The sequence below is a fragment of the Mastomys coucha genome, unplaced genomic scaffold (genome assembly GCF_008632895.1).
Source record: "Mastomys coucha isolate ucsf_1 unplaced genomic scaffold, UCSF_Mcou_1 pScaffold16, whole genome shotgun sequence".
NCBI classification, from domain to species: Eukaryota; Metazoa; Chordata; class Mammalia; order Rodentia; family Muridae; genus Mastomys; species Mastomys coucha.
The window spans coordinates 100,028,984-100,055,717 of record NW_022196898.1 but is presented as its reverse complement, the minus strand read 5'-3'; the positions used below and the strand labels follow the sequence as shown (position 1 = coordinate 100,055,717).

At 45.1% G+C, this 26,734-nt stretch overlaps 1 protein-coding gene across 3 annotated transcripts in view; it reads left to right on the top strand.

The window, feature by feature from the left end:
* The first annotated feature begins 2,439 nt into the window (after positions 1-2,439).
* Positions 2,440-26,734, top strand: part of Ak5 (adenylate kinase 5) — a 203,360-nt gene continuing 179,065 nt past the window's right edge. For all 3 annotated transcript variants that reach the window (XM_031375895.1, XM_031375896.1, XM_031375897.1), the window contains exons 1-5: positions 2,440-2,989; positions 10,190-10,376; positions 14,648-14,815; positions 16,828-16,997; positions 17,083-17,196. In XM_031375895.1, the coding sequence (XP_031231755.1) occupies positions 2,930-2,989; positions 10,190-10,376; positions 14,648-14,815; positions 16,828-16,997; positions 17,083-17,196 (699 nt within the window). In that variant the 5' untranslated portion in view covers positions 2,440-2,929. The remainder of the gene's footprint in view (positions 2,990-10,189; positions 10,377-14,647; positions 14,816-16,827; positions 16,998-17,082; positions 17,197-26,734) is intronic.

Below are 26,734 nucleotides of genomic sequence, written 5' to 3'. Positions count from 1 at the left end.
ATTAAAGTCATACCAAAAGATTTTGAGGAGGATGGACACAATTTAATTTGGATAAAATATAGAGCCAAAAAAAAAAAAATGAAGTCTTTGTTCGTCTAAACTGATTTGGTCTTGACCTATTTATCTGAATATAAGGTAGGAAAATGTCATGATATGCTAATTGTTACCAAATACGAAGACTGGAGAACATCATAGTTTGTTGGAGCTTGTAGGAATGTGTCTCTGCAGTGGAGGGTGGGGGTGGAAGGGGTGGTGTTCAGCTCTTTCTATGTGTCTCTGCAGTTCAAGGGGCTTCAGCTCTTTCTATGTGTCTCTGCAGTGTGTGTGTGTGTGTGTGTGTGTGTGTGTGTGTGTCTTTCTATGTGTCTCTGCAGTACGAGGGGCTTCTGCTCTTTCTATGTGTCTCTGCAGTGTGTGTGTGTGGCTCTTTCTATGTGTCTCTGCAGTGTGTGTGTGTGTGTGTGTGTGTCTTTCTATGTGTCTCTGCAGTTCAAGGGGCTTCAGCTCTTTCTATGTGTCTCTGCAGTGTGTTTGTGTGGGGGGAGTTCAGCTCTTTCTATGTGTCTCTGCAGTACAAGGAGCTTCAAACTCTTTCTATGTGTCTCTGCAGTACGAGGGGCTTCTGCTCTTTCTATGTGTCTCTGCAGTGTGTGTGTGTGTGTGTGTGGCTCTTTCTATGTGTCTCTGCAGTACGAGGGGCTTCTGCTCTTTCTATGTGTCTCTGCAGTGTGTGTGTGTGTGTGTGTCTCTTTCTATGTGTCTCTGCAGTACGAGGGGCTTCAGCTCTTTGTATGCCCAGCCTTAGAATCATGGCGGAGCTGGTGAGGCAGCACAGACTGGGCAAGGATGCACTTGTTCTCCTGTCTGTCCCTGCTATCTGCAGCCCAACTTTCAAAGCCTGTACTTTCTTCATATGCTCTGTCCCTATGAGGCCGCCATCTGCAGTAACAGTGATGAGCCTCTCCCTTTCCTGCACCTCTCTACTCTGGGATACACCAGTGATGAGCCTCTCCCCTTCCGGCACCTCTCTACTCTGGGATACAACAGAGAGCATCAGTTGTCACTCTGTAAGTCTGATGAAAACTTGCTACATCTGTTTCCAAGCTGGCTACAGTGTGTTTTCTCTGATTCCCTCTTTACTGGGTTGTTGTTGTCACTTGCTGGATTTACTAAGGACACTAAGAATCATGCATCACCTCAAAACAAAACAAACCATAACACCAGCAACAGAACCAAGGTAAGGACTACCTCAAGAAGACCTACAGGAATTGACTTCTTCAGTCCCGTGGGCTTGTACGCCTACTGAGCCACCAGACCCTAGGATTTTCCAAGGACTGTGGCAATGGTTGCACAGGACAGAGATGGCTTTGACTCCCTCCAAAGCCTGCTGCCAACTAAGCTAGAAGAAGGGAAGTAGAGACATATTCTCACAGAGGACGCCATTGTCCTCAGGACAGAAAACCCTCCTCTATCAAGGTTACCACATGGACACATTGTTATGGCACGTGGCTTCACAAATGTTCACAAATATTATTTAATTGAGCTAATTAAAATTTGAGCTCCCTTCCTCTGGTCAAATAAAGCTGTAGCCATCCTCAGGCTTGACCAACAGTGGTTTATGTGGACCAAGAAGTAAGTTCACGGATAGATCTTGAAACAGACGCTCAGTTGGTGAGTTTTTAATTTGAAGTCTTTAGAGTGTTGGTTTCCACCAGACCCCAGACGCCAGGAGTCTGTGTCTTTTGCCTCCATTCTGCCACATAGGCTCTCCAGAGTAGGCTCTTGCAAGCAGTTAGAGATCACACTCCCAAGAGGCCCAGAGATCCCAGATCACATCTCTCAAAGAGGCAGTGAAAAGACATCTTCTGTGGGAAATGAGTCATCCTGGTTGTGTGGGGAGGATGGGTGCACCTTGGTAGTGATCTGCCACCAGGTAGGCACCAGTACACCTCACCTATCTCCTGTTAGGGGGTTCTGATAGCCTTAGGCCAGTGAGCACCTGATCCTCTAATCTGAGGTCCACGCACTCCACCCATCCAGCCCTTTCCAGTTTAAAGCAGACCCCAGCTCACCACCACTAAAATCCTCTCTTTCTCCTTCAGCTCCTCCGGGCAGAGAAGATTCTTTGACTGCTCACTAAACCTTGTGTCAGGCCTTCTACTAAAATGTGTAAGTTGACCCAACTTTCCTTAAGGGGGAGCTCATGGTAAGTGGGGTGTGTGTGTGTGTGTGTGTGTGTGTGTGTGTGTGTGTGTGTATGTGTCTGTCTGTCTGTCTGTCTGTCTGTCTGTGGTATGTGTGTGGGAGGGTCTGTCTGTCTGTGGTGGGGGGAGATTGTCTGCCTATGGTGTGTGTGTCTGTCTGTGATATGTTTGTGGAGAGGAGTATCTATGGTGTGTGTGTGGTGTGTGGTGTGGTGTGGTGTGTGTGTGTGTGTGTGTGTGTGTGTGTGTGTGTGTGTGTGTGTGTGTAGAAGTAAACATGTATCTAGTTCCAATCACCAGGTTCTTGGCTCTCGGGTGCCCTGGCCGCGTTGCGGGCTGGGGAGTGACTGCAGCCCGCGCGTCCCCACCCCCGCGCCCCGCGCCCGCCCGCGCAGCGTGACTGGCGGCCGCTGCAGCGAGCTCCGGAGGCGCGGGCCGAGCGCGCAGAGCCGGGAGGCGGCGGCTGGTGGCGTCGGCCGCGTGGTCCTCCTCCGCGCCCCTCCCCTGGCGCTCGCGCTGCCTGCGCCCGGGAAGCCGCCGCTGCTCGCTGCTGGCTGGCACGGGGACCGGCGCGGACGCGGGGGCGACGGGAGCGCGGACGGCACAGCTGCCCGGGAGTCGCCGAGGGGACCCCGGCCTGAGCGCATCCAAGTGAGGGCTGCGCCCCGCCAGTCCCCACCTCGGGAGCCTCCCCTCCTGCTCCCCACTGCACGCGCGGTACAGCCATGAACACCAACGACGCCAAGGAGTACCTGGCCCGGAGGGACATTCCTCAGCTTTTTGAGGTAAGAGGCTGGGGTGGCCAAAGGGTCCCCAGCGACCGTCCCCAGGGCACGAAGGGCCAGCGCCCGGCCGCACCTTCCGGTGCCGGGTACCTAATGAAGGCGCTCGCAGAAGCTCGCCGTTCCCTCGCCCCAGACAAGTCGCCTTTTGCGCGCCGGTCGCTAGGGTCCCTTTCAAATGCAGGCTTCGAAACCCGTATCTTGGGCGCAAGTTTCCATCTACAAGCTGGGTTCTGGGTGCAGGCTGCCTCCAGAGCATCCCTCCGAGATGGGCGCCCAGAGTGGACAGCAGACCGTGGCCTGGCAGCACTCTCTGGGACTGAGGGTCAAGCCAGGTGAGAGCAGTGTCGCCTACACGGAGGCAGGACAGGAAACTGAAGGTTCCCGTGTCCTAAACATTCCAGGCGCCGAGGTTGGGACCCCTTGCAGGGGAGGGAAAGCGTGGACGAAGCGACTCTTCCCGGGGAGGGCTTGAGGAGAGGGATGAAGATGGAGAGGGAGAAAAACACACACACACACGCACACACACACACACACACACACACACACACACACACACACACACACACGCATATAAACACACAGCCCAGCCGATCAAGTGCAGCGCTATCTCCTGGGTCGCTGAAGCTCTGCGCGGCCAGTCAATGAACTCCTGAGCGCGTTTGCTGGTTGCTTGAAAGGTTCTCCACGCTCCCCCCGGCTCTCCCGGCCGCAGCCTCCAGCCCCAGCCCTCCCGCCCACTTACACAGACTGGGTTCGACTGGGAGCGGCCAGACAGGCGCGACTCCTGTTACTGGCCTCTGCTGGGCGTAGCAGCAGCATCCGCACCAGGGACAGGGGATGCGGTAACTCTCAGAGAATGTGAGAAAGAAGGCTTGAGGAATGAGCTAAAGGTACCTGCTCAAGCCACAGCTGCCTTCCCAGAGAGAAGTCCGGCTTCCTATTAGTCTCCCCACATTCCACCTTAAAACACCCTAAATCCGAAGTGCTTCTGCTTAGGTTATAAAACAGAATAAAATTTTAAAAAAGAACGGCACCAATCCAAGCTTCATAGGATGAGCCTTGAAAAACCTGGCCTCCCGTTCTAAAGGAAAGGAGGAGTAATATAATAAACGAAAGGCCACGCATTGTTCTCTTTCCTTTTTAGGGGATTTGTTCTGTTAAAAGGAAAGTGCAGCGCTTAAGACAATAATTTTTGCAATATCCCCCAACTATGTTTATTTAACCCAGGACGCTATAAGTGTGGTGCTTCGAGAGCTTTTTGCTGTTTTTGTAAATGTAGAAATGAAGAGCTGAAAGAATTTCTTAAAAAAATATAAATGTTAAGACTGAAACCGATTTTATTTCTATGCTTCTGAAAGAATGATAGATACATCTCTGGCAGAGCCGCCTGACAGCAAAAATGTGGGAACTGTTTCTCTTCCTTGGTGCGAGGTAAGAACAGAGCCAGTGTGGCCCTGTTCTTAGAACTCTGTGTGGTGTGTGCAAATGAGCATCAGTAGGTAGGTAGGTAGCTGCTTAGGCTTCAAGCTTCTCATTGGCATTTCTGCATATGAATGGGATGTCCCAGAATACTGCACACACCCAAAAGGAAGTCAGCTTGCTTACCTGAGAGGCACTAAGGCTGTACACTGAGACTCGGTTCAGGACAGCAAAGAGCCCGAAAAGACCAGCGTCTCCTAGGTTCCAGTCGAACAATGATACCGATCCACTGTGCACGGCTCAGAGGGAAGCAGAACCCAATAGTCCATGTGATTGTACAGACCACAAAAATCAAACACCTCAGGCTTCTAGAATGGATTTTCTGTGCTAGAATCCACACGGTTCTAAGTATATAAAGTTTAACCAGCTGCCTGCCAAAACCCCAGACAGTTACAGATAGCACATGCCATTACAGATCACGGTAACAGACGGCTGATTCTATGAATCACCAAAACCTACGTATATAATGGAACTTCTCAGATTTCTTTGGGTGGTATAGAGTATCTGCTAGGTTTGTGATTGAAAAGTACTTCCACTTTAAAAATAAATTAAAAAAAAACAAACAAAACTCTTGCAGCTGGTTCTACTGTGTTCCTAACTCGCCCCTAATTTCACCTTTGTAATACGACTATTGGTCTCGGACCTTAGAGCAAAGATTGACAATTAGTTGAATGTTATCAAAAGTCTAATTGGATTATTTACATTTACAGAGGATTAACTCAAAGACTAAGAAATAACATCTACTATTTACATTCAGTCCTGGTTGCTGCTGGCTTTTAGGAAAAGGACTTAAATTATCAGTCAGAGAGTGAAGCTTGCTGCTACTGATTTACAAGTCAGTGCCCTTTGGGGAACTAGCTTTGTTCAGGGAAACTTGAAATGCCTGTCTCCCAGCTGGAAAACTTGTATTGCATATAAGTTAATCCACCCAACTTAAGTTTTAGGGAAAGACAAAAATTAACAGACCTGGATTTTAAGTACTAATATTGCGGTTGGATTATATATGGGGTTTAGAGAATCTGGTATTTTCATTGACCCCCAGTCCATGTTTTTATAAAATGTACAAGGAAGATTATATGAGAAGCTGTATTGAACCTAAGACCATCTGGGTAATTATGCTTGGGGAGTGCACTGATATCTCTGAAACATGATTTGCTGACCCAAACCTAGAGGTAGTGATGCCCACAGGGTTGAATGTTCACATGAGCACACACACAAGAGTTCATGTGTGAGACACAAGACCTCGTGTGTTGATGCAGTTGGTTCTGGCTCACGGAATAACAGGAGTGTGGTCAGCTAACCTGCCTCACAGGGATTGGATGACACTTTCCAGGCTCCCTCAGCAGCCGAACTCACCTGATGCACACCCAAGCCCATTCCACTCAGGATTCCAGAAAACAGGCACTGGTAGGAACTGCCTGGCATCGGGGAAAATGGAACAATACTTTTAAAAATTAAAAGCTGGGTTAGGTTTGTCAACCTTTGGAAGGGTGTGCGCTTTATACATACGTATGCTTTTTCCATGAAACATTCTAAAGGAAAATAGTTTGCAGTTCAGACCAGTTTTCAGGAGTGGACATTTTCAAAGATGTAGAATTTGTGGGAAGTAGCATGTGCTCCTCTCCATTGGTTACACTCACCAGACCCTAGAGGGGTCCCTGCGAATACTGTGGCTGGCAGGAACATGGGCCGAAGGAGGTAAGACTAGAGAAACTCGGATTCAGCGCAATTTAGCCAGTGCTGATTCAAACTTCTGGAGCCTGATGTCAAGTGCTTTATTTTCACATATTTAAGCACAATAAAACTTGGAGAAAAAAATCCCTCATGACAGTTATCACAGCAAAGTTTTAGGCATGGCTACACCCAAACTCCTTATAAAGTGCATCTCCTTAGCAAAGGACCTGTAACCTTTCCATATGGAATGCGTTCTACTGACTGCTAAGCAGTGCTCAGGACCTAGGGAGGAAGGGTTTATGAGAGGCATAAGGATGGACTCTATTGATTGAGAAACAGTGCTCAGGATTCTACGAGATTCTGGCGCAGACTAGCACCAGAGACGAGCGAAAGATCAGCAGATCATCCAACAGCATCTGCTCCAACCTTCCGGGGAACAGCTGTCAGTTTCTTCCACTGAAGACCAAAGCCTGTGGTTAACAGTGCTGGTTTCTCTGGTGCTTATTATCAGTGAGTGTGTGGACCTCTTGCCTGGTACAAGGCTTCGTGAATTAAAAACAAGTCAGGCCATACTTTTCCCTCATAATCTTATGGATACTGTAGAGATGTATTTCACATCAATCAGCATTTTAAAAATCTGACATAATGTTAGGGGTTTTTTTTAGTATTTTTAAGTGTGTATGTGTGTGTGTGTGTGTGTGTGTGTGTGTGTGTGTGCAGTGCTTGTGGAGATCAAAGGTGTCAGGTGCCAGCCCCTGACGTCAATTTTAAGTCTCATGTAAACATAAGTTTGGAATTATCTTTTAATCCTAATCATAAAACTCTAACATGTATGCATTATACATGTATGTACTACACACCAGGGAGGATGAGAGCAAATGGGTCTACTCTGTTTTGATGAAATCTTAAGGTTTGTCAGACTGGCACATAATCAACATTCCAGTATAAATAACAAGTATGGTGTTTCATCCTGATAATCAGGCTGTCGTCCTGAGTCTTATAGGAACATGAGGAAAAAGGGTCCCCAGGCCAGCCTAGGTTTCCAGAAAAGGCTTTCTGGTAATATGAAACGCATCCCATGATGCACTTGGTCTTGCTTTGATGTACTCTTCTGTATTAAATGCATATCTGCCTTGCTATTTGAAAGGCAGAGGATACTGAGCTAAATTCTCACTTGTTTTCAGTGTGATGGCTTAGCCTTCAATCCCAGTATTCAGGAGGCAGAGACAGACAGATCTCCATAGGTTTGAGACCAGCCTGGTCTACATAATGAGCTCTAGGCTAGCTAAGGCTACATTGCAAGACCCTGTCTCAAAAAAACACAAAAACAAAATAAAGAAAACACAATTAACTGGTCACAAAGTTAAAGGGTTATCTTAAATCCTCAATCAAATCACAGTTCCAATCCAAACTGTCCATGAAATGAAATGCAAGAACAGAAGGAGGACTGCTGGGGATCTCTGTGCCTGGTTGTTTTAAATTATACTATACAGCCATAGCAACAAAGCCAGCGTGGTAAAGGCATAGAGCCAGATGTGGAGACCAATGGAACAGAATAGAGAGCCTGGAAAACCTCACGAAGCTACAGACTTCCAACTTTTGACAAAGATGCCAAAACAAACATTAGAGAACAGACAGACAGACAGCATCCTTAACCAGTGACCCTGGGTAGTCACGTGCAGACTGAAACTAAATCTGTATATCTCACCTTGTAAAAAAAAAACAAAATCAATTCAAAGTGGATGAAAGTCCTTACAGAATATAGCCTGAAACTCTGGAACATCTAGAGGAAAACAGGGAAGGCGTGTGAAGATCTGGGCGTGGGCAAGCAACAAAAACAAACAAACCCCAGGAGTTCCAGCATTAGGAGCAAGAGCTGAACTTACAAGTGTTTGTAAGACAAAGGAAATAACAGAGGGAAAGTACAGCATACAGAATGGAGAAAAGATTTATCAGCTTTCTACCTGACGAGGAATTAACATGTATGACACATGAAGGATCATAAAATCAAGCACCATCAAAGCAAATCACTCCATCAACACATGGACAGAAGAAATCGAGTATACAGTTCACAAAAGAAGTCCAAACCGAGGGGGGGAAAGTAAAGAAAAAAGTCAGTCGCCAATGCTGTTAGTCATCAGGGCAGAGCAAACCTTGACCCCTGAGATTCCACCTCCCCTGATCAGAAAGAAATAGAGCAAATGCTACAGAAGATGCAGGGAGACTGGGGGAAGTTCCTTATGTGCTTGCTGTGGGGATGGAGACACTAATGAAATCAGTATGGAGTTGGCTCAAAATGGGTTGAAATCTACCTCCTGCCCCAAATGCAGGAGACCCTAGGTTAAAGCCCAGACACTGCAGGAACCAGATGCAGTGATGCACACATGGAATCCATCATCACAAGGGAGGCAGTCATGAGAATTAGATGTTCAAGATCATCCTCAAAAATGTGGCAAATTCAAAGCCACATTAGGTTGTTGAGCCACTGTCTCAAATATTTTAATATCTCTAAAATATTAAAGATATACCTGCTATATGACTCCAGACTATTCTTAGGCACTCCAAGGAATCTACACCTACCCACACATCCATGTTTATTGTGGCACTATTCACTTTGGCCAAGATATATACACAGCTTAGATGATAAAGCAAATGCCGTGGACAAATGCTGCTTCCTGGCTCATTCTCTCTGGTTTCTGCTCATCTCGTTTTCTTCTACATCCCAGGCTTACCTGCCTAGGGATGGTTCCGCCCACTGTGGTGTGGTCTCCGATATCAATCATCTCTTCAGAAATCCCACTGACAACCCCACTCACGGCCTCAGGACAATCTGATCTAAGTAATCCTCCAACTGGGACTCACTCAGATGCCTCTGGACTGTGTCAAACTGACAGCTAACGACATCTACGACTGACATTGATCAATAGATGGATGGATTTTTTTTTAAAATGTGATACTTATACACAATGGAGTTTTAGCCAGTTTTTCAGAAAAACAAATTTCTGCCACTTTCAGGGACATTAGAAGATGCGATTGGAACTGCAAATTGTGTTAAGGGAAATGAGCCAGACCAAAAGGACAAACATCACAGGCTTTCTCTCATGTAAAAATAGAGATTTAGACAAATAAATGCCATCAAAACAGAAGGGCGCTGGTTGTGGGGAGGAAGGCAGCTACGGGGAGAGGCGTACCACTTTTGTGTATCTTGTCTTGCAGATGGAATCTAGGCCTAACTATACATAAGAATACATATGGGATTAAAGTGGAGGGATTTTGGGGGTAAGAGGGACCAGTGGGAAGGGGAACAGGAACGGGTTACAGGGGGTGGACATGAGCAGAGTACAGTGAGATGCATGCAGCTAAGCAAATGCCATTACGAGTTCTACTGTTCTGTGTAATGAAAAGAAAACAATCGAAAGGGGTGAATTTAGAGAGAAGGCACAACAGCATTGTAACAAAGATTCTGGGTGCTGGGGATGTGTCATCTTGGTGCAAGCTAGGGTCATCTGGGAAGAGAAATCTGCGAGGCATTGTCTTCATTAACAATCGACATGGGAGCCAGGCAGTGGGGGCACATGCCTTTAATCCCAGCACTTGGGAGGCAGAGGCAGGTGGATTTCTGAGTTTGAGGCCAGCCTGGTCTACAGAACGAGTTCCAGGACAGCCAGGGCTATACAGAGAAACCCTGTCTCGAAAACAAAACAAAACAACAACAATAATAATAATAATAAATGTGGGAGAGCTCCTCTCACTGGTGGATGGTGCCACCCCTGAGCAGGTGATCCCAGATTATATTATTAGAAAGCAGGATGAACTATCCGTGAGGGCAAGCCAGCATGGCATTCTTCCATAGCCTCTTGAGTGCCTGCCTCCGGGCCCCTGCTCCAGTGCCTGCTCTGGTGAACCTTTGCGATGTGGAGATATAAGGCAAAGAAACCCTTTCCTCCCTGAGCTTTTGGTCTTGAATTTTATCACAGCAATAGAAAGCAAACTAGGACATGGTGTCGAAATAGATTTTATTTTTACTTTTTTACATATATATTTCAGAGCCTGCTGAATGGCTTGATGTGTTCCAAGCCAGAAGACCCTGTAGAGTACTTGGAAACTTGTTTACAGAAAGTCAAGGAGCTAGGAGGCTGTGACAAGGTGAAATGGGACACATTCGTCAGCCAGGAAAAGAAGACGTTACCGCCCCTAAATGGAGGACAGTCACGGAGATCCTTCCTCCGAAATGGTAATGTGTGTACCAAATGATGGGCATCTCATGGGAGAGCAGATCTCTTTAAAATACACCATGCAGACTGGAGAGAGTGCTTTTAATGATTGGATTTATAAGTGTTTGGGGAGGATTTATCCTTTTCTGCTACTACGTCTAATCACCCGCAATAAGGGGAAGAAAGCAACACACCATTCATTGTCTGGTGATTTTCTGTAAATGTAATCAAAGTTTATATTGCTAAACTCATTATTTTGCAACATAAATTACATTTAATAATGATGGTTATTTTTAACATTGCAGTTAGGCTTTTCCAAAATACACAAGTTAAAATGCAGATAAAGTTATTAGTTATTATGTAACAACTCAACACTTTTATATTAGTCAGAGTCTTGGCTTGCTAATATTGCTTCCAAGTACAGAGTACATATTAGTGTGTTTTCATAAGTGCATGGATGGTTTATTGGGTTAATTTAATAAAGATTCTCTAAGTGACCATTGAATATAATGGATTTGTCATTTGAGTCAAAGACACAGAAATAAACTTGTTGACAGTGTCAGGACCAGTTGAGAACTGGAAGCTGTGGTGTGTGCAGCAGATTCACAGTTTTCCAATCTCATTTTCTTTTCTTTTTCTTTTTTTATTGGAGATATATGTGTGTGTGTGTGTGTGTGTGTGTGTGTATTGGTTTTTTCAAGACATGGTTTCTCTGTGTAGCCCTGGCTGTCCTGGAACTCACTCTGTTGACCAGGCTGGTCTCGAACTCAGTAATCCGCCTGCCTCTGCCTCCCAAGTGCTGGGATTAAAGGCAAGATATATTCTTTATTTACATTTCAAATGTTATTCCTTTCCTGGTTTCCCCACTCCCGGAAACCCCCTATCCCATCCTCCCGCCCCCCTGTTTCTATGAGGGTGTTCCTCCACCCGCCCACCCACTCCCACATCCCCGCCTTCGATTGCCCTACACTGGGGCATCTATGGAGCTTTCATAGGACCAAGAATCTCTCCTCCCATTGATGTATGACAAGGCCATCCTCTGCTACATATGCAACTAGAGTCATGTGTACTCCTTTGTTGATGGCTTAGTCCCTGGCATTTCTGGCCGGGGGGGGGGGGATCTGGTTGGTTGAGATATTGTTGTTCTTCCTATGGGGTTGCAAACCCTTTCAATTCCATCAGTCCTTTCTCTAACTCCTCTATTGGAGACCCTGTGCTCAGTCCAATGGTTGGCTGCTAACATCTACCTCTGTATTTGTAAGGCTCTGGCAGGGCCTCTCAGGAGACAGCCATATCAGGCTCCTGTCAGCATGCACTTCTTGGCATCCACAATAGTGTCTGGGTTTGGTAACTGTATATGGGATGAATCCCCAGGTGGGACAGTCTCTGGTGGCCTTTCCTTCAGTCTCTACTCTACACTTTATCTCCATATTTGTTCTCGTGAGTATTTTGTTCTCCTTCTAAGAAGGACCGAAGCACCCACACTTTGGTCTTTTTTCATGAGCTTCATGTGGTCTGTGGATTGTATCTTGGTTTTTTGGAGTTTTGGGGCTAATATCCACTTATCAGTGAGTGCATACTATGTGTGTTCTTTTGCATACAATCTCATTTTCAAGTGTATGTTTGTCAAAACAATGGGCTACTCAGCCTTCTCTGTGGAATGAAGTTATGAACATAATAGTCTATAAAAGCAGAATTAACTCTAATCAGGGGAATGTAAACTAATTCTTTTCCAGTGGTCGAGACAAATGTATTTTCAAAATTTAAACTACGTTCAAAAATTGTTCTATAGCAATGTTGGAAAAGATGGCTCAGTGATTGAGACTTCTACCTATTCTTCCAAAGGACCTAGCTTCAGCTCCCAGCACTCATGACTTAACATTGCCTAGATTTCCAGCTCCAGGGTATCTACTGCCCTCTTCTGGCCTCCACAAGCATCTGCACTCACATGTGCATACCCCCCCCATACACACATAAAGAAATAATAAAATAAACTTTAAAAATACTGTCTCACAAACGTTTTAGCCACACCAAGAGGTGGAAACAAACTTTCTTTGCAGTAAATAAAAGGAGGAAACAACTCTTAGTATGTGTGACCACATCAGTCATGACCCAGTTAGATTTTATTTGAGTGTTGTGTGTGAAAACGTCACGGCATGCTAATTTTTAAGAAGCTCAAGAAGAGGAGACATATCATCCCCTCCCTCAAAGACATCTCCAGAGAGAGCAGTCTCTTTCCCTGTCCACATAGGAGTGATTATGCCACTAACTATATTTTCATTAATCATTAGACAAGCCTTTCTATGGACTGTGCTCAAGAAAACATTACACTTTGCTGTCCTGTACCTGGAATATATGCTAAGGAGACATAAAATATTTTTTCTAAATTCATTTATTTTGTAATTACAAATTTTTATTTTATAAAATGACTTGTACTTTTATCCTTTGCATTTTTTGTTTTTGTTTTATTAAGTGCTGGGATTTGGACTCAGGGCATCATGTAACAAAGAAAAGCACTCTAACAACTGAGCTGTAGCCCCACCCCTTCCTAGATGTAGCCCCACCCCTTCCTAGATGTAGCCCCACCCCTTCCTAGATGTAGCCCCACCCCTTCCTAGATGTAGCCCCACCCCTTCCTAGATGTAGCCCCACCCCTTCCTAGATGTAGCCCCACCCCTTACTAGATATAGCCCCACCCCTTCCTAGATGTAGCTCCACCCCTTCCTAGATGTAGCTCCACCTCTTCCTAGATGTAGCCCCACCCCTTCCTAGATGTAAACTATACCTGGTGAGATAGATTGCTATATTGAAGAACATTTTAAAAAAAGATTTATTTATTTATGTATACAGCATTCCTTCTGCATGCATGACTGCAGGCCAGAAGAGGGCACCAGATCTCATTATAGATGGTTATGAGCCACCATGTGGATGATGGGAATTGAACTCAGGACCTCTGGAAGAGCAGCCAGTGCTCTTAATCACTTAGCCATTTCTCCTCAAGAACATTTCTAACTGCCCCCATAAACTTAAAGATTTCTAGAAATAGAATAATTGATAATTTTTTGCAAACATATTGACAATGGTATACTAACATACAGTTATTTTGACAAATTATTCCATGATGTAAAATATTTCATCATCTAAGTGAATCACTTAAATGAAAATGCCATAAAGGAAGGGCAAACAATTGGCAGACAGATCTTTAAATTATTGCATTTTAAGGCAAAGCAGGTTACTATAGTCAGTGCCTCTTCTGAGACAGCCTTTCCCCACATCTTCTAAAGACTGCCTGCTGCCCACTGAAGACCCCTCTATTGCTACCAGAGTCTAGGAAGTGGTAGGTCAAATGATCCCATGTGGTGTGTCAATAGAGAGCAGGGAGTCCCAGCTGATGAGCACCTTGGGAGATGAGATGGAGCCTGTGCTATGGGGAGTCCCAGCTGATGAGCACCTTGGGAGATGAGATGGAGCCTGTGCTATGCGGAGTCCCAGCTCATGAGCACCTTGGGAGATGAGATGGAGCCTGTGCTATGTGGAGTCCCAGCTGATGAGCACCTTGGGAGGTGGAGCCTGTGCTGTGTTTAGTCTTTACCAGCTCGCCCTCATGGAAGGCCAGGCTGCCTGTCTCCCTCCTGCAGGGGTTGTTTGCAAGTGAAGTGTCTCTGCTTTCTGGGTGACATAACAACACCTGTGATGAGAAAAGCAGTCAAAAAACTATAAACTTACAATGGCAGATACTGTCTGTCCGTCAGTCTGTCTGGGGCTTGCCATGTCTGTCTTCTAGACTACTGACTGTGTGGTTTCTGTTTCCACTCTTCAGTTTAATGTTGCAAGTGCCAACTGGGCTCCACTGCCTATGGTCCACACCTGTGTTTGTTCTAACTTCTGAATCCTCCTCTTTTGCAAATCCTTTCTTACGACTCCAGCCCAAACACATTTATCTCCTTGATATCCTTGGTATCCTGCAGAGTTTACCAAGACAGACTTGAAACACATAGACTTTCTGCCTGGAGGGCCTGTGGCCATCAGATTAAAACATGTATGTTCTAGAATGACTAGAACTGAAGAGACAGTTAAAGCTTAGTCTCCTATAAAATCATGTCACTACTCCCCCAACACACACACACACACACACACACACACATACATACGACACACCTGGAAGTGAAGGTCAAATGCTTGTTGCCAGTATAGACATAACATTAAATCTTCACGTTTACATTGTAAGTCAACAAAATCAAAGATACTCACCTTAGTTTCTCTTTTTCAAAATTATCCTACTCTTTTGCAGTCATGCCTGAAAATTCAAACTTTCCATATCGACGGTATGACCGGCTCCCTCCAATCCATCAGTTTTCCATAGAGAGTGACACGGACCTGTCGGAGACCGCAGAGCTGATAGAAGAGTATGAGGTTTTCGACCCGACTAGACCTCGGCCTAAAGTCATTCTTGTCATAGGTATGATAGCAGGCATCACGGTTCTCCACTGTTGCTGACTTTGTTTGAAATTTATGTTTCATATCTGCAAATGTCGAGTTGGGTAATAACAAACAAGTAGGAACTTCAAGGGATGGCAAACGGAAATAGTTGAGAACACTAAAATAAAGCAGAACTAGAATTCTATTTAATGCTTATTTCATATCTTAAATCATCATTAAAACATCACAGTACTTCTCTATAATGAATTACAAACAATATCTTCAAGATTTTATGAATCTGCTGCTTTCTTCATTTGAACCTTAATATAAATATTTTCTTTTTAAAATAAAGATTATACTCTCTTTAATTGGCAAATAAAAATTTTATTCCCTAGTAACCACAGAAGGAAAATAAATGATAATGTATTGGAAATATTCATATGAGTGCAAAGTAGTGCCTATAGTAAAGAATGTTTCCATCTTATTACCAAGCAAGTGTAAGAGAACAGTGCTTTAAGCCACCAGGAACTTGTGGTCATTCTGCAAAAGCAGAGATAAAAGCACTGTGAATCTTGTGTTGAGTATGAAAATATAAGTTCAATTCCATCTCACAAAAATAGATACTAGACATGTTTTAAGTAGTTTAGGCGAGGAAAGTATTTTTAAGTGTGTGTATGCTGCGTATGTGAGCATGTGTGTGTACACAGATGAGTGTTCATGTGTGCTTGTGTGGTATCTGTGTGTGTACTGTGTATGGCATCATGTGTGTGTGTGTACAGATGAGTGTGCATGTATATGTACACAGATGAGTGTATGTGTGTGTATACAGAGATGAGTGAGCGTGTGTATACACAGATGAGTGTGCATGTCTGTGTATGCAGATGAGTGTGAGCGTCTGTGTACACAGATGAGTGTGAGTGTCTGTACCAGATGAGTGTGCATGTGTGTACACAGATGAGTGTGCATGTGTGTGTACAAAGATGAGTGTGCATGTCCGTGTATGCAGATGAGTGTTTGTGTACACAGATGAATGTGTGTGTACATAGATGAGTGTGCATGTCTGTGTATGCAGATGAGTGTGTGTGTACATAGATGAGTGTGCATGTCTGTGTATGCAGATGAGTGTGTTTGTGTACACAGATGAGTGTGTGTGTACACAGATGAGTGTGTGTGTGTTTGTGTGGTATCTGTGCATGTGTGTGTTGTGTATGTTAGCATGTGTGTGTACACAGATGAGTGTGCATGTGCATGTACACAGATGACTGTGTATGTGTGTGTACACAGATGAGTATGTGTGTGTACATAGATGAGTGTGCATGTGTGTTTGTGTGTATCTGTGTGTGTGTGCTGTGTATGGGAGCATGTGTGTGTGTGTGTGTGTGCAGATGACTGTGCATGTGTGTGTACACAGATGAATGTGCATGTCTGTGTATGCAGATGAGTGTGTTTGTGTGCACAGATGAGTGTGTGTGTGTACACAGATGAGTGTGCGTGTGTGTGTACATAGATGAGTGTGCATGTGTGTTTGTGTGTATCTGTGTGTGCTGTGTATGGGAGCATTGTGTGTGTGTGTGTGTGTGTGTGTGTGTGTCTGTGTACAGATGACTGTGCATGTGTGTAGAGGACAGAGATCAATCTCAGGTGTCATTCTCCAGAAGCTGCCCCCTTGCTTTTGGAGACAGAGTCTCTCACTGGCTCGTAGCTCACCAAACAGGCTAGGCTGGCTGGAGAGTGATCCCCAAAGATCTTGCTGTCTCCATTTCCCTAACCTTGAGACTATGTGTCACTGTGCTCAGCTTTTTACATGGGGTCTGGGACTCAGAACCTGCATAGGCAGGCACTTGGCTGACTCAGCCATCTACTTAGCCACACAAAGTACATATGTTGATTACTTGCAAATTCTAAGTTTCTCAAAAATCTATGAAATCACAAGGAGACCTCTGAATACACAGAACTCTTTGTCCCACGTTGTCATCTCCCAGGAGAATAGTAGCTGTCAGGGATGAATGTCTCTTCCTGTGAGGTCATGGCTTTGCCTACTTTGAATGCCAGGTGGTCCAGGAAGCGGAAAGGGTACTCAGAGTCTGAAAATCGCAGAGCGGTATGGATTCCAGTATATCTCGGTGGGAGAACTGCTGAGGAAGAAGATCCACAGTGCCAGCAGCAACAGAAAATGGAGTCTGATTGCCAAGATAATCACCAATGGGGAGCTAGCCCCACAGGTACGACTGCGTGATCACCTCCTCTCTTGCAAACATAATTGCTCCTGCCTGGAGTACACTGTAGATTTTCATCTTTGTATTCAAGGAGACAACAATTACGGAGATAAAACAAAAATTGATGCAAATACCCGATGAAGAAGGCATTGTTATTGATGGGTTCCCAAGAGATGTTGCCCAGGCTTTGTCTTTTGAAGACCAGGTAAGAATATTTCCTAGCATATTTTAGCTTCTCTCTTCTATCTCTTCTATCTATCTATCTATCTATCTATCTATCTATCTATCTATCTATCTATCTATCTATCCATCCATCCATCCATCTATCCATCTATCTATCTATCTATCTATCTATCTATCCATCCATCCATCCATCCATCCATCCATCCATCCATCCATCCACCTATCTATCCATCTATCCATCTATCTATCTATCTATCTATCTATCTATCTATCTATCATCCATCCATCCATCCATCCATCCATCCATCCATCTATCTATCCATCTATCATCTATCCATCTATCTATCTATCTATCTATCTATCCATCCATCCATCCATCCATCCATCTACCTACCTACCTATCTATCTGTCACTGATGTGTGTATGTGTGTGTGTGTGTACAGAACAAGAGCCTTGCATCTGTTAGGAAAGCTTTCCACCACTGAGGGATAGCCTAGGCTTATTACTATTAACTGATTAAAAAATAAAATAATATCTCATTTTTCACTTAAATTTTTGGGATTAAACAACAAAGACAAACAATGATTTCTTGGCAGCTTTTCTGAATTCTGGTCTGTAATAGGCAAATCTACCCATGTGTGTTGGCAAAAGGTTTTTCTCCTTGGCAAATGTTTAAAAAATTGAACATCATCTGCCAAAAAAAATCCCCATAAAATTGACAATTGAATTCATTAATTTTATTTAAAAGTGTAGTTCTTTATAAACTTTATTTCAAATACTTGCTCTAAGATGCCTTTTTATGTTTAATTTCTTTAAAATAAGTCTGAGTCAGTAATATCCCAGGATGAACTTGGGATCACCCTACGCCACCATCCTTGTCAGATAAAGAAGGCCTCTCTACTGGGTCAAGAAATGCTGGGCTTCCTATGTTAACATGCTGTTCAAAGTGTACTCAAATGGAGTAAATTATGCTGTCTTAGCATCTACTGTATTCATCCTAAATGAACACAAAAATTGAGCTACTGTGTGTATTGATCTTTGAAAAGACTCATGAGCCAGAGTGGTATTTTCATTGCCCAGGACCCAGGAACCATTCTTCCAGAATATACATTTCAGTTAGAGCAAAGGGATGGAAAGAGGGACTTGCAGACATGGCTCTTCACGTACAGGGGAGCCACATGCAGCTCTCCTGGAGACCTATCAGTCTTCATCCTCACTCTCACTTGGGATCTGCCGAGAGTCACAGTGCTGGCTTGTGAGCCGAGCAAGCAGATCCTTACAGCATGGTCTACCGCCACCTCTTGTTCCCTGCCATGCTGGATAAAATGCATTATCATCTTCCTAAGCTCACAGCTTAGCATCCTAGGGTTTCTCAGCCATGCTGACTGTGCAGTGGTGCCTGACGTTGATGCTGCAACTGTTGCTGCAGGAATTCAGTGGATGCAGAGGCAGAACAGAAAGGTTTATGTAAGATGTCAGGGTTGGTCCCACCCTGCCCTCCTCACGATGTATAGGTGGAAGCTACGGAAGTTTATCTTTCTCATTTTCCACCTCTGACATCAAATGTGCAAGGGTTTCCACATCAGTTCTACATCACCAACTGGGCATCGAGAAATTTAATTCTGCTTAATCTTTAAGCATCCAAAATTAGAGGAGGCCCCACCAGCTGCTCCCATCTCACATGCCAGCCCAAATCCCAGCAGCTCCCTGTACTTAAGAGTGAATGACTAAAAAACGTGGGTCCCTATGCTGCCCTTCATAAGTTTTATAAGTTCCTGGAAAGACAAAAGAACCCAGGAAAGTATGTGGCTTGCATATACTGGTATATGTATAAAGGACACAGCATAGGAATGCACATTCTAGAAGAATGGTTCCTGGATCCTGGGCAATGAAAATACCACTCTGGCTCATGAGTCTTTTCAAGATCAATACACACAGTAGTTCAATTTTTGTGTTCATTTAGGATGAATATAGTAGATGCTAAGAAAGCGTAATTTACTCCATTTGAGCACACTTTGGGAGCTGAACAGCATGTTAACATAGGAAGCCCAGCATTTCTTGACCCAGTGGAGAGGCCTTCTTCATCTGACAAGGATGGTGGTGTAGGGTGATCCCAAGTTCATCCCTGGACATTACTGACTCAGACTTATTTTAAAGAAATTAAACATAAAAAGGCAAGGACCATCAGGAGAGGACAGAGCTCCCAGTGTGTGCACCAAATCTACAAGTCCCGGAGACCCCAGGAAAGTTTTAATAGCCTTATCTCCAAGCTCCCTCTCCCCCTGGGTGTCATGAGGTAGGGCTGAAAGTTGCCAGCACTCTCTGTCCTGAGTCTACCTGAGGCCTTTGTCATGGTCACCTCATCAGTGCAGACACATTGCCTTCTGAGAGGTTCTTAGGAACAGTAAAGGCACCCCCATCACTCAGGAAATTCCAACTGCTCTGTGCCGGCAACACAGGCTGTAGGTTTTGATTGAGCCACACGTCATGTTTTTCTTTAGTATCTTTAAATTTTAATTTATTTAATTCAGCTCCTTTTAGTGGAAATGCACACACACACACACACACACACACACACACACACACACACACTGAAACAATAACACACAAAGGCCATTCCATTTCCCTCAAGTTTTTCACACCGTAGATCTAAGGTGTAAGAAGGGCTGTATTTCTGATGGCAGCCATATCTGGTGCCAACACAGCCATTTTGATAAAACACCCACCACCTGTCTGACTCATAGAACAAAGAAGAGTGATTTTTTTTCCTTACCCTTAAGGAAATACCAACACTGAAATTGGTCGGGCAGCTTTTCTCCTTGAAGGAACCATGGCTCTCTCCCTGGTATTGCTCTCCCATGTAGGATGCTATTACCATTATCGACTGTGTGCTTAAACGAGGGTTGTCATCACATATAAGTTCTAGCTGGTCTGTTGGGAAAATACCACGAAGGGTCTAAGGTTCCAGGTCAGAAAATGACACTCAGCTCTTGTGCTCCCTGGTGCTGTTCACACTCAACCCTTGTGCTCCCTGTTCACACTCAACCCTTGTGCTCCCTAGTGCTGTTCACACCCAACCCTTGTGCTCCCTGGTGCTGTTCACACTCAACCCTTGTGCTCCCTGGTGCTGTTCACACCCAGCCCTTGTGATCCCTGGTGCTGTTCACACTCAACCCTTGTGCTCCCTGGTGCTGTTCACCCTCAACCCTTGTGCTCCCTGGTGCTGTTCACACTCAACCCTTGTGCTCCCTGGTGCTGTTCACATCCAACCCTTGTGCTCCCTGGTGCTGTTCACACTCAACCCTTGTGCTCCCTGGTGCTGTTCACACTCAACCCTTGTGCTCCCTGTTCACACTCAACCCTTGTGCTCCCTGGTGCTGTTCACACCCAGCCCTTGTGCTCCCTGGTATTGAGAATTTGGCCATGCTATCTCCAAGGAAAAAACTGGGAAGTGTGGTCCACAGGGGCAGATAGGGATCTACAACCACGTCATGACTGTGGGAAGTTTTCAGCTCTTTCCAATTTGCCTCCCTGGCCAGGCAGAAGTGGGTGTGCTTCCTTCCTCTCACACACAGCACACCACCACTCAGTTTGGGGAGCACCTGAGCATGGTCGAACCTTCCCACAGCTCAGTACCCCAGATGCACGGACAGTTCTCTTCACTGGGTCTGGCTTTGCTTCTCATACTCTGCTAACTAGAACCTTAAAGCCGATTTCTCTTCCCTCTCTCCGCTAAAGGACTAGACTAGGCTAGGTAAAGTAAAGCCTTCCTAAAGAGGGGGCAATGCGAGGACGTGTGCTGAAGTCACCGAATCACGTGCAGTTGGTAAGTAACCCCTGTGGGCGACTGCAGGGCGCCCAGCATGGGAGCAGTTTCCAGTCTCACATTCACGTCAGCTGAGCCATTGGTTGTCGTTAAGGTCTTCTGAGGCTTGAACCTCTGAAGCCTTCCCTGTTCTTTACCAATGTAGAAGAGGGTGGAAACAGGCTTGTGTTCACCTTGGGAAGCCATTTCCCCCTTTGAAATGATTTTATTGATGTGTAGGCATGGGTCTTTATTGATGTGTAGGCATGGGTCTTTATTGATGTGTAGACATAGGTCTTTATTGATGTGTAGAATGGGCCTTTATTGATGTGTAGACATGGATCTTTATTGATATGTAGACATGGATCTTTATTGATGTGTAGACATGGGTCTTTGTTGATGTGTAGACATGGGTCTTTATTGATGTGTAGACATGGATCTTTATTGATAGGTAGACATGTGTCTTTATTGATGTGCAAACATGGGTCTTTATTGATGTGTAGCCATAGGTCTGCTCATGCTTTTTTTATTTAGTTATTTTGTTTAGTGATACATTTCCAACATTGTGGTTTTTCTTAGAAAAAAAATATCTAAATTACGTCCTGATCACGGAAGTACATCCCTCTTGTGCTATCATTTGAATGTTGGTAATATCTTCCACAGGTCTATGTAAGACTCTGGTCCCCCAGGTAGGTGTGTTGGGAGGTTCTGCAAAATTTTGAGGGATGGGGCTTTGTGGGAGATTTTCATATCCTTGGTGGCAAGGTCTCACAGGGATGGTAAGGCCCCTGCTGGTTCCCTCTCTTCCTGGGTGTGTTATGAACACTCACTCTGATATGCTCCCGTAAGGATATGCCACCCTTGTCAGAGGTCCAAACCGGTGCAGCCACTAAATCTGAGACCTCACCCTCTATAACCATGAGCCAAACCATACCTTTCTACCTGATACTTGCCTGTCTGTCAGGCAATCTTAGAGTGACACAAAGCTGATGGCTAAGCCTCACCTGCTTTTCTAAGTGGACTAGTCTCTACAGTTATCTCTTTATAAAGATAGCACCATCTTGGTTTTAATTTCCAATGTAGTTTTTGTATAGAGATAATGTGTAGATTACTTTTCAGAAATGCCATGCCTTCCTATCCATGTATCCTAGTTTCTGTGTTGTGATAAAATACCCCAACAAAGAGCAACTTCAGCTTACAGTTCCAAGTTCCAGTCTGTCCTCTTGAAGAAGTCAAGACAGGAACTCAGCTAGTTACAGAACATCTACCCACCAAGACAGGATAAATACGCACATGCCTACTTGTTTGGCTAGGTTTTGTTTTTGATTTTCTTCCATTTTTATACAGACCAAGGACTGGCTCATGAAATGGCCCTGCCCAAACTCAGGTCGGCTCTTTCCTTTTAATTAAGCCAGTTAAGAAAAATCCCTCACAAGCATGCTCACACACTGAACTGACCTAAGCAGACCTTCGATGAGAACGTCTTCCTTAGGGATTCAGGATTGTGTCAGGCTGACAGAACTGACCAACACAAGTGACCACTGTTGTATTGCCGTATGTAGTAGACCTAGTTCTGAGTTGTTAAATACAGTTTTCTCGTTTTCCATATAAAAATCTTGTGCTGTTTTGTTAGCTGTGTTTCTTTGCAGCTTATAACATTATGAACAAATTGCCCGTTTGTAACCTATTCTTCTCGGTGTTTGGCTGACCTTGATAGAATTACTGTGTGTCTGTGGTTAGTCTCTGGCGCAGGCTTCTCTTCGGTGTTCTTTGAGGCAGTTTATTCATTCAGTCATGCCTACTTCCTTCTCCTTTTCTCTGGACCCTCACACCTGTCTCATCAACTCATCACGCTCCCTTGCTTCAGAGTGTTCGATTAGACAAAGAATGATTTGGAGTGAAAAAACAAATACTAGGATCTTGGGATACCACACAAAGGGATAATTTAAGTAACTGCATAGGAAGCAATTTTGAATCACTTCTCAGAACTTCCCATGAGTCAGCAGGGTTGGTCAGTGAGTGTTGTCTTTGCTAGTCGGTATACTCCTGATGAATGCGCGGACTCCTGAGACCCCACTGTTTCTCCTCTGAAGAATGAGATGACAGTACCTCACAGAATGGCGGTTCGACTGAGTCACTCTCTGTAGTTCTCTGCACAGCCGTGGCTCCTGTGCTTTGCCGGAAGAGTGTGAGGGTTACTAATGGGCCTGCCAAAACCCCCTTTGATTTATAGCAGGGAAGGCCGGCTCTTCTCTGCTCCTGTCTGAGGCTGTGAGGCAAGGACTCTATTCCTTGTACAGTCTATTTTTCAAACTGACCGATTAAACCATCAGAGGCATCCTTGAGATCTTCAGGCTGCCCACAGTGGTGCCCACAGCAACAGTGCCCCTCTGAGCTTGCCTTCTGAGTTGGGCCTTAAGCCTCTGTCTGAAAACCACTGCAGAGTGCTGGAAGCTGCAGTCCAGGGACATTCAACATCGCTGGACAGGAAGCCTTTGGAAGGCCACTAATTAACACATCCTGGTTCCATCCTCCTCCCCCGCTTCCTGCTCCTGAAGGGGAAAAAAGGAAGTAATGACTGATCAATTGAAACTAACCCAGAGGTGGAAGCAACCCAGTGTTCCCTGGAAGATCTGCTCCTGAGAGGAGAGGTGCCGCCACGGAAGATCTGCTCCTGAGAGTAGAGGTGCCACCATGGAAGATCTGCTCCTGAGAGTAGCAGGTGCCCCTACGGAAGATCTGCTCCTGAGAGTAGAGGTGCCGCCACGGAAGATCTGCTCCTGAGAGTAGCAGGTGCCACTACGAGTCATGGAGTAGTAGACCCTCTGGTGAGGTGGAGCACCATGATTTCTTTAGCTGAGAACTGACAGTCTTGCTCTTCTGAGACATAGTTTTAGAAACGCTCCCTTCACTATAATCTTTCGCATGGTCCCTGCAGAAGTTTGAGTTCACCCACATGGCCGTGCATGCAGAGAACCACAAACTTAAGGAACTCTTAAACATCGTTATTTCTATATACCTTCATTCTATGTGTGCTGGGATATTTGATAGATTGGTGAAAGAATTCACTGACTATACTAATGTAAAAAGGGGGACAAGTTTATTTCGTACACTGCAGGGAGCAAATAACATGGCAGTGACAAAGAACCACCCATAGACAGCCGTGAACTCCGGGGGCTTCTATTTTGGAGGAATCCTCATTTCATTAAGTTAAGTGTCTTTATATGCACTGTCCCAACATCTTCCTCCAACAATGTAAATAATAACACTCCAAACTGATTGGTATTTGGTCCTGGGCAATGAGAGCAAGCCACTTTGTGTGTTGCAATTCCCACCACATAAGTGGGAGTAATTCCTGTATTTGGTTGTGGCTGATTTTGCTTGGCCATGCCCTTCTGATGTAGTGTTTGGGCGGAACACAGCTACAGTTCTGTCAGGAGCTGTCTTCTGGACCAGCTTTTCATGGAAGACCTGCTCACTTTCTGGTCTCTCTCAGTCTTGACCTTCCCCATATATACTATCCTCACCCCCGACAGAGCCACAAATTCGGGTTTGGGAGACATCCTTTAGTAGTTTATTTGAAATGAACAATACTCTGGCCTGACCTCCCTACATTGGGTTTGCCGTGTGCTATGAGAATAGGAGCACAATTGGGATCAGTTTTAGTGGGAGGCCCACATGGTTTGGTCCAGGAGCTAAAGGGAAGTGTGGCTGACGGTGCTAGGAGGTTGAAAGCTGTGTCTGAATGTCCTCTGGAGTCAGAACTATAGAGCTGAAAAGACATCTGACGAAAGGATTGAAAGAATCCGGGTATGCTTTTCTGAGCGAGTGTGGGATGGGGAATGATGCTCCTATGCAGTTGTGATATATATCCGTATATGCAGAGATATGCAGGGCCCACAGGGGAAGGCTGAACTGTACAGAGCCTGTTTCCAGTAGCATCCAGAGAATGGTGGCCATGGCTATGCTTCAAAGAGGGAGAAAAAGTAAAAATGTTTGATCCCGAGCAAGCAGGTGTTGAGTGGGGCCTGCCTGGTTCTCCATGAAATATGTAGAACCATTTGAAGTTGAATCTGTTTAATTTTGGAAGGCATAGATTTGGTTAGCCATTGACAGAGACCAAAAATGTAGAGAAAATAAGGAATCCTGTGAGATGGATCAGAGGAGCCAGCCATGGCTATACACATCTAAAATAGAATTAGAAAATGGGCAGCAAGAAGAAAAACACAGAACAGCAGGCGTGGCAAGAAGGGATTTTATTTACCTCTTGAAGAAGATCACAGGATGGTACGGGCATGTGTGCCACTGGAGAGAGAATTTGGATTTTTCATAAGCTTTCAGGAAGCAGAAGACAATCAAGTGAAGACACGGATTTAAACATGGACAATTATGATTTGCTCATTTCCCAGAGACTTCTGTGGTCTGAGGTGCACCGGAGAGGTTAGAGGATATGTTCTGACGCTTGGGCTGGTGGAGTCTGGCTCAAGCCTGAGACTGGGTGTCACAGAGCCAGCTGTGGCGGAGAGTTGTTCCCCAGGAGCAATGGAGGGGACATGATTTAATTTATTTAGAGTCAGACAATAAAGTACTTTAAAGGGATTTTGCAGGAGTTGAGGTGTTATTTTTCCTGGGATAGCACAGGCTCAGAGTGTCATCAGGTCACATCCGATGAGGAAAATCTCAAGAGCAGAAGCAGCAGCTGTGGGTCACAGGTTTATAGATGAACTTACCTGCATGGGGCCTTAGGGACCACTTCTAAAGCAACAGCAAGTCTATGATAGGCTTATTGTTCCAGTGCGGCTTTCTTGTTCTCCATCCTGACTGTTAAAAAAACAGGTTTTACATCAGGCAGGTAATCCACGTTCTGGCATTTGACTGTCACTGGGGTGTTTGATAAAACTCACTGGGCCCCTTCTTACCAGGCTGACGCTGAGTCTCTGGATGATGGACCTTATATGGCTTCAGGAACACCAGGTTCTCCAGGTTAGGATGACAGCTGCGGTCAGAGATGCAAAAATTTTGTTTTGTTTTAAAATGCTATTCAGTAACATTTTTCTCTAGTTATATGTCCGGGCTGAGTTTTTAAGACCATGAAGGTGGCCAAGATTTGCCTTTTTCGTATGATTGGTTAGAGCTCAGTCAGAGGCCGTTGGCTGCTGGAGAAGAGGATTTCCACTGAAAAGCCTTTAAAGAGGCCAGATTCCTCATCTCTGTGGGCTGGACGTGCCATAGGAGTGAGGAGGCAGAGAGAGAGAGAAAGAGAGAGAGAGAGAGAGAGAGAGAGAGAGAGAGAGAGAGAGAGAGAGAGACAGAGACAGAGACAGAGACAGAGACAGAGACAGAGACAGAGACAGAGGGGAGGAGGGAGAGGGAGAGGGAGATGGACACAGACACAGACACAGAGAGAGCTGCAGAGAGAGGGAGAGGAGAGAGAGAGAGAGAGAGAGAGAGAGAGAGAGAGAGACAGACAGACAGACAGACAGACAGACAGACAGACAGACACAGACAGAGACACAGAGAGAGCTGCAGAGAGAGGGAGGGGAGAGACAGACAGACAGACAGACAGACACACAGACACAGACACAGACACAGACACAGAGAGAGCTGCAGAGAGAGGGAGAGGGGGGAGAGAGAGAAGGTCAGGCCTCTCACCCTCTGTGGTAGCAAGTGTAAGCAGGAGCCAGGAAGCTTTTGGATGCAGCAGTGAGGGCCCTAAGTAGGATGAATGGAAGATGAGAGGTGAAATTTTCATTGC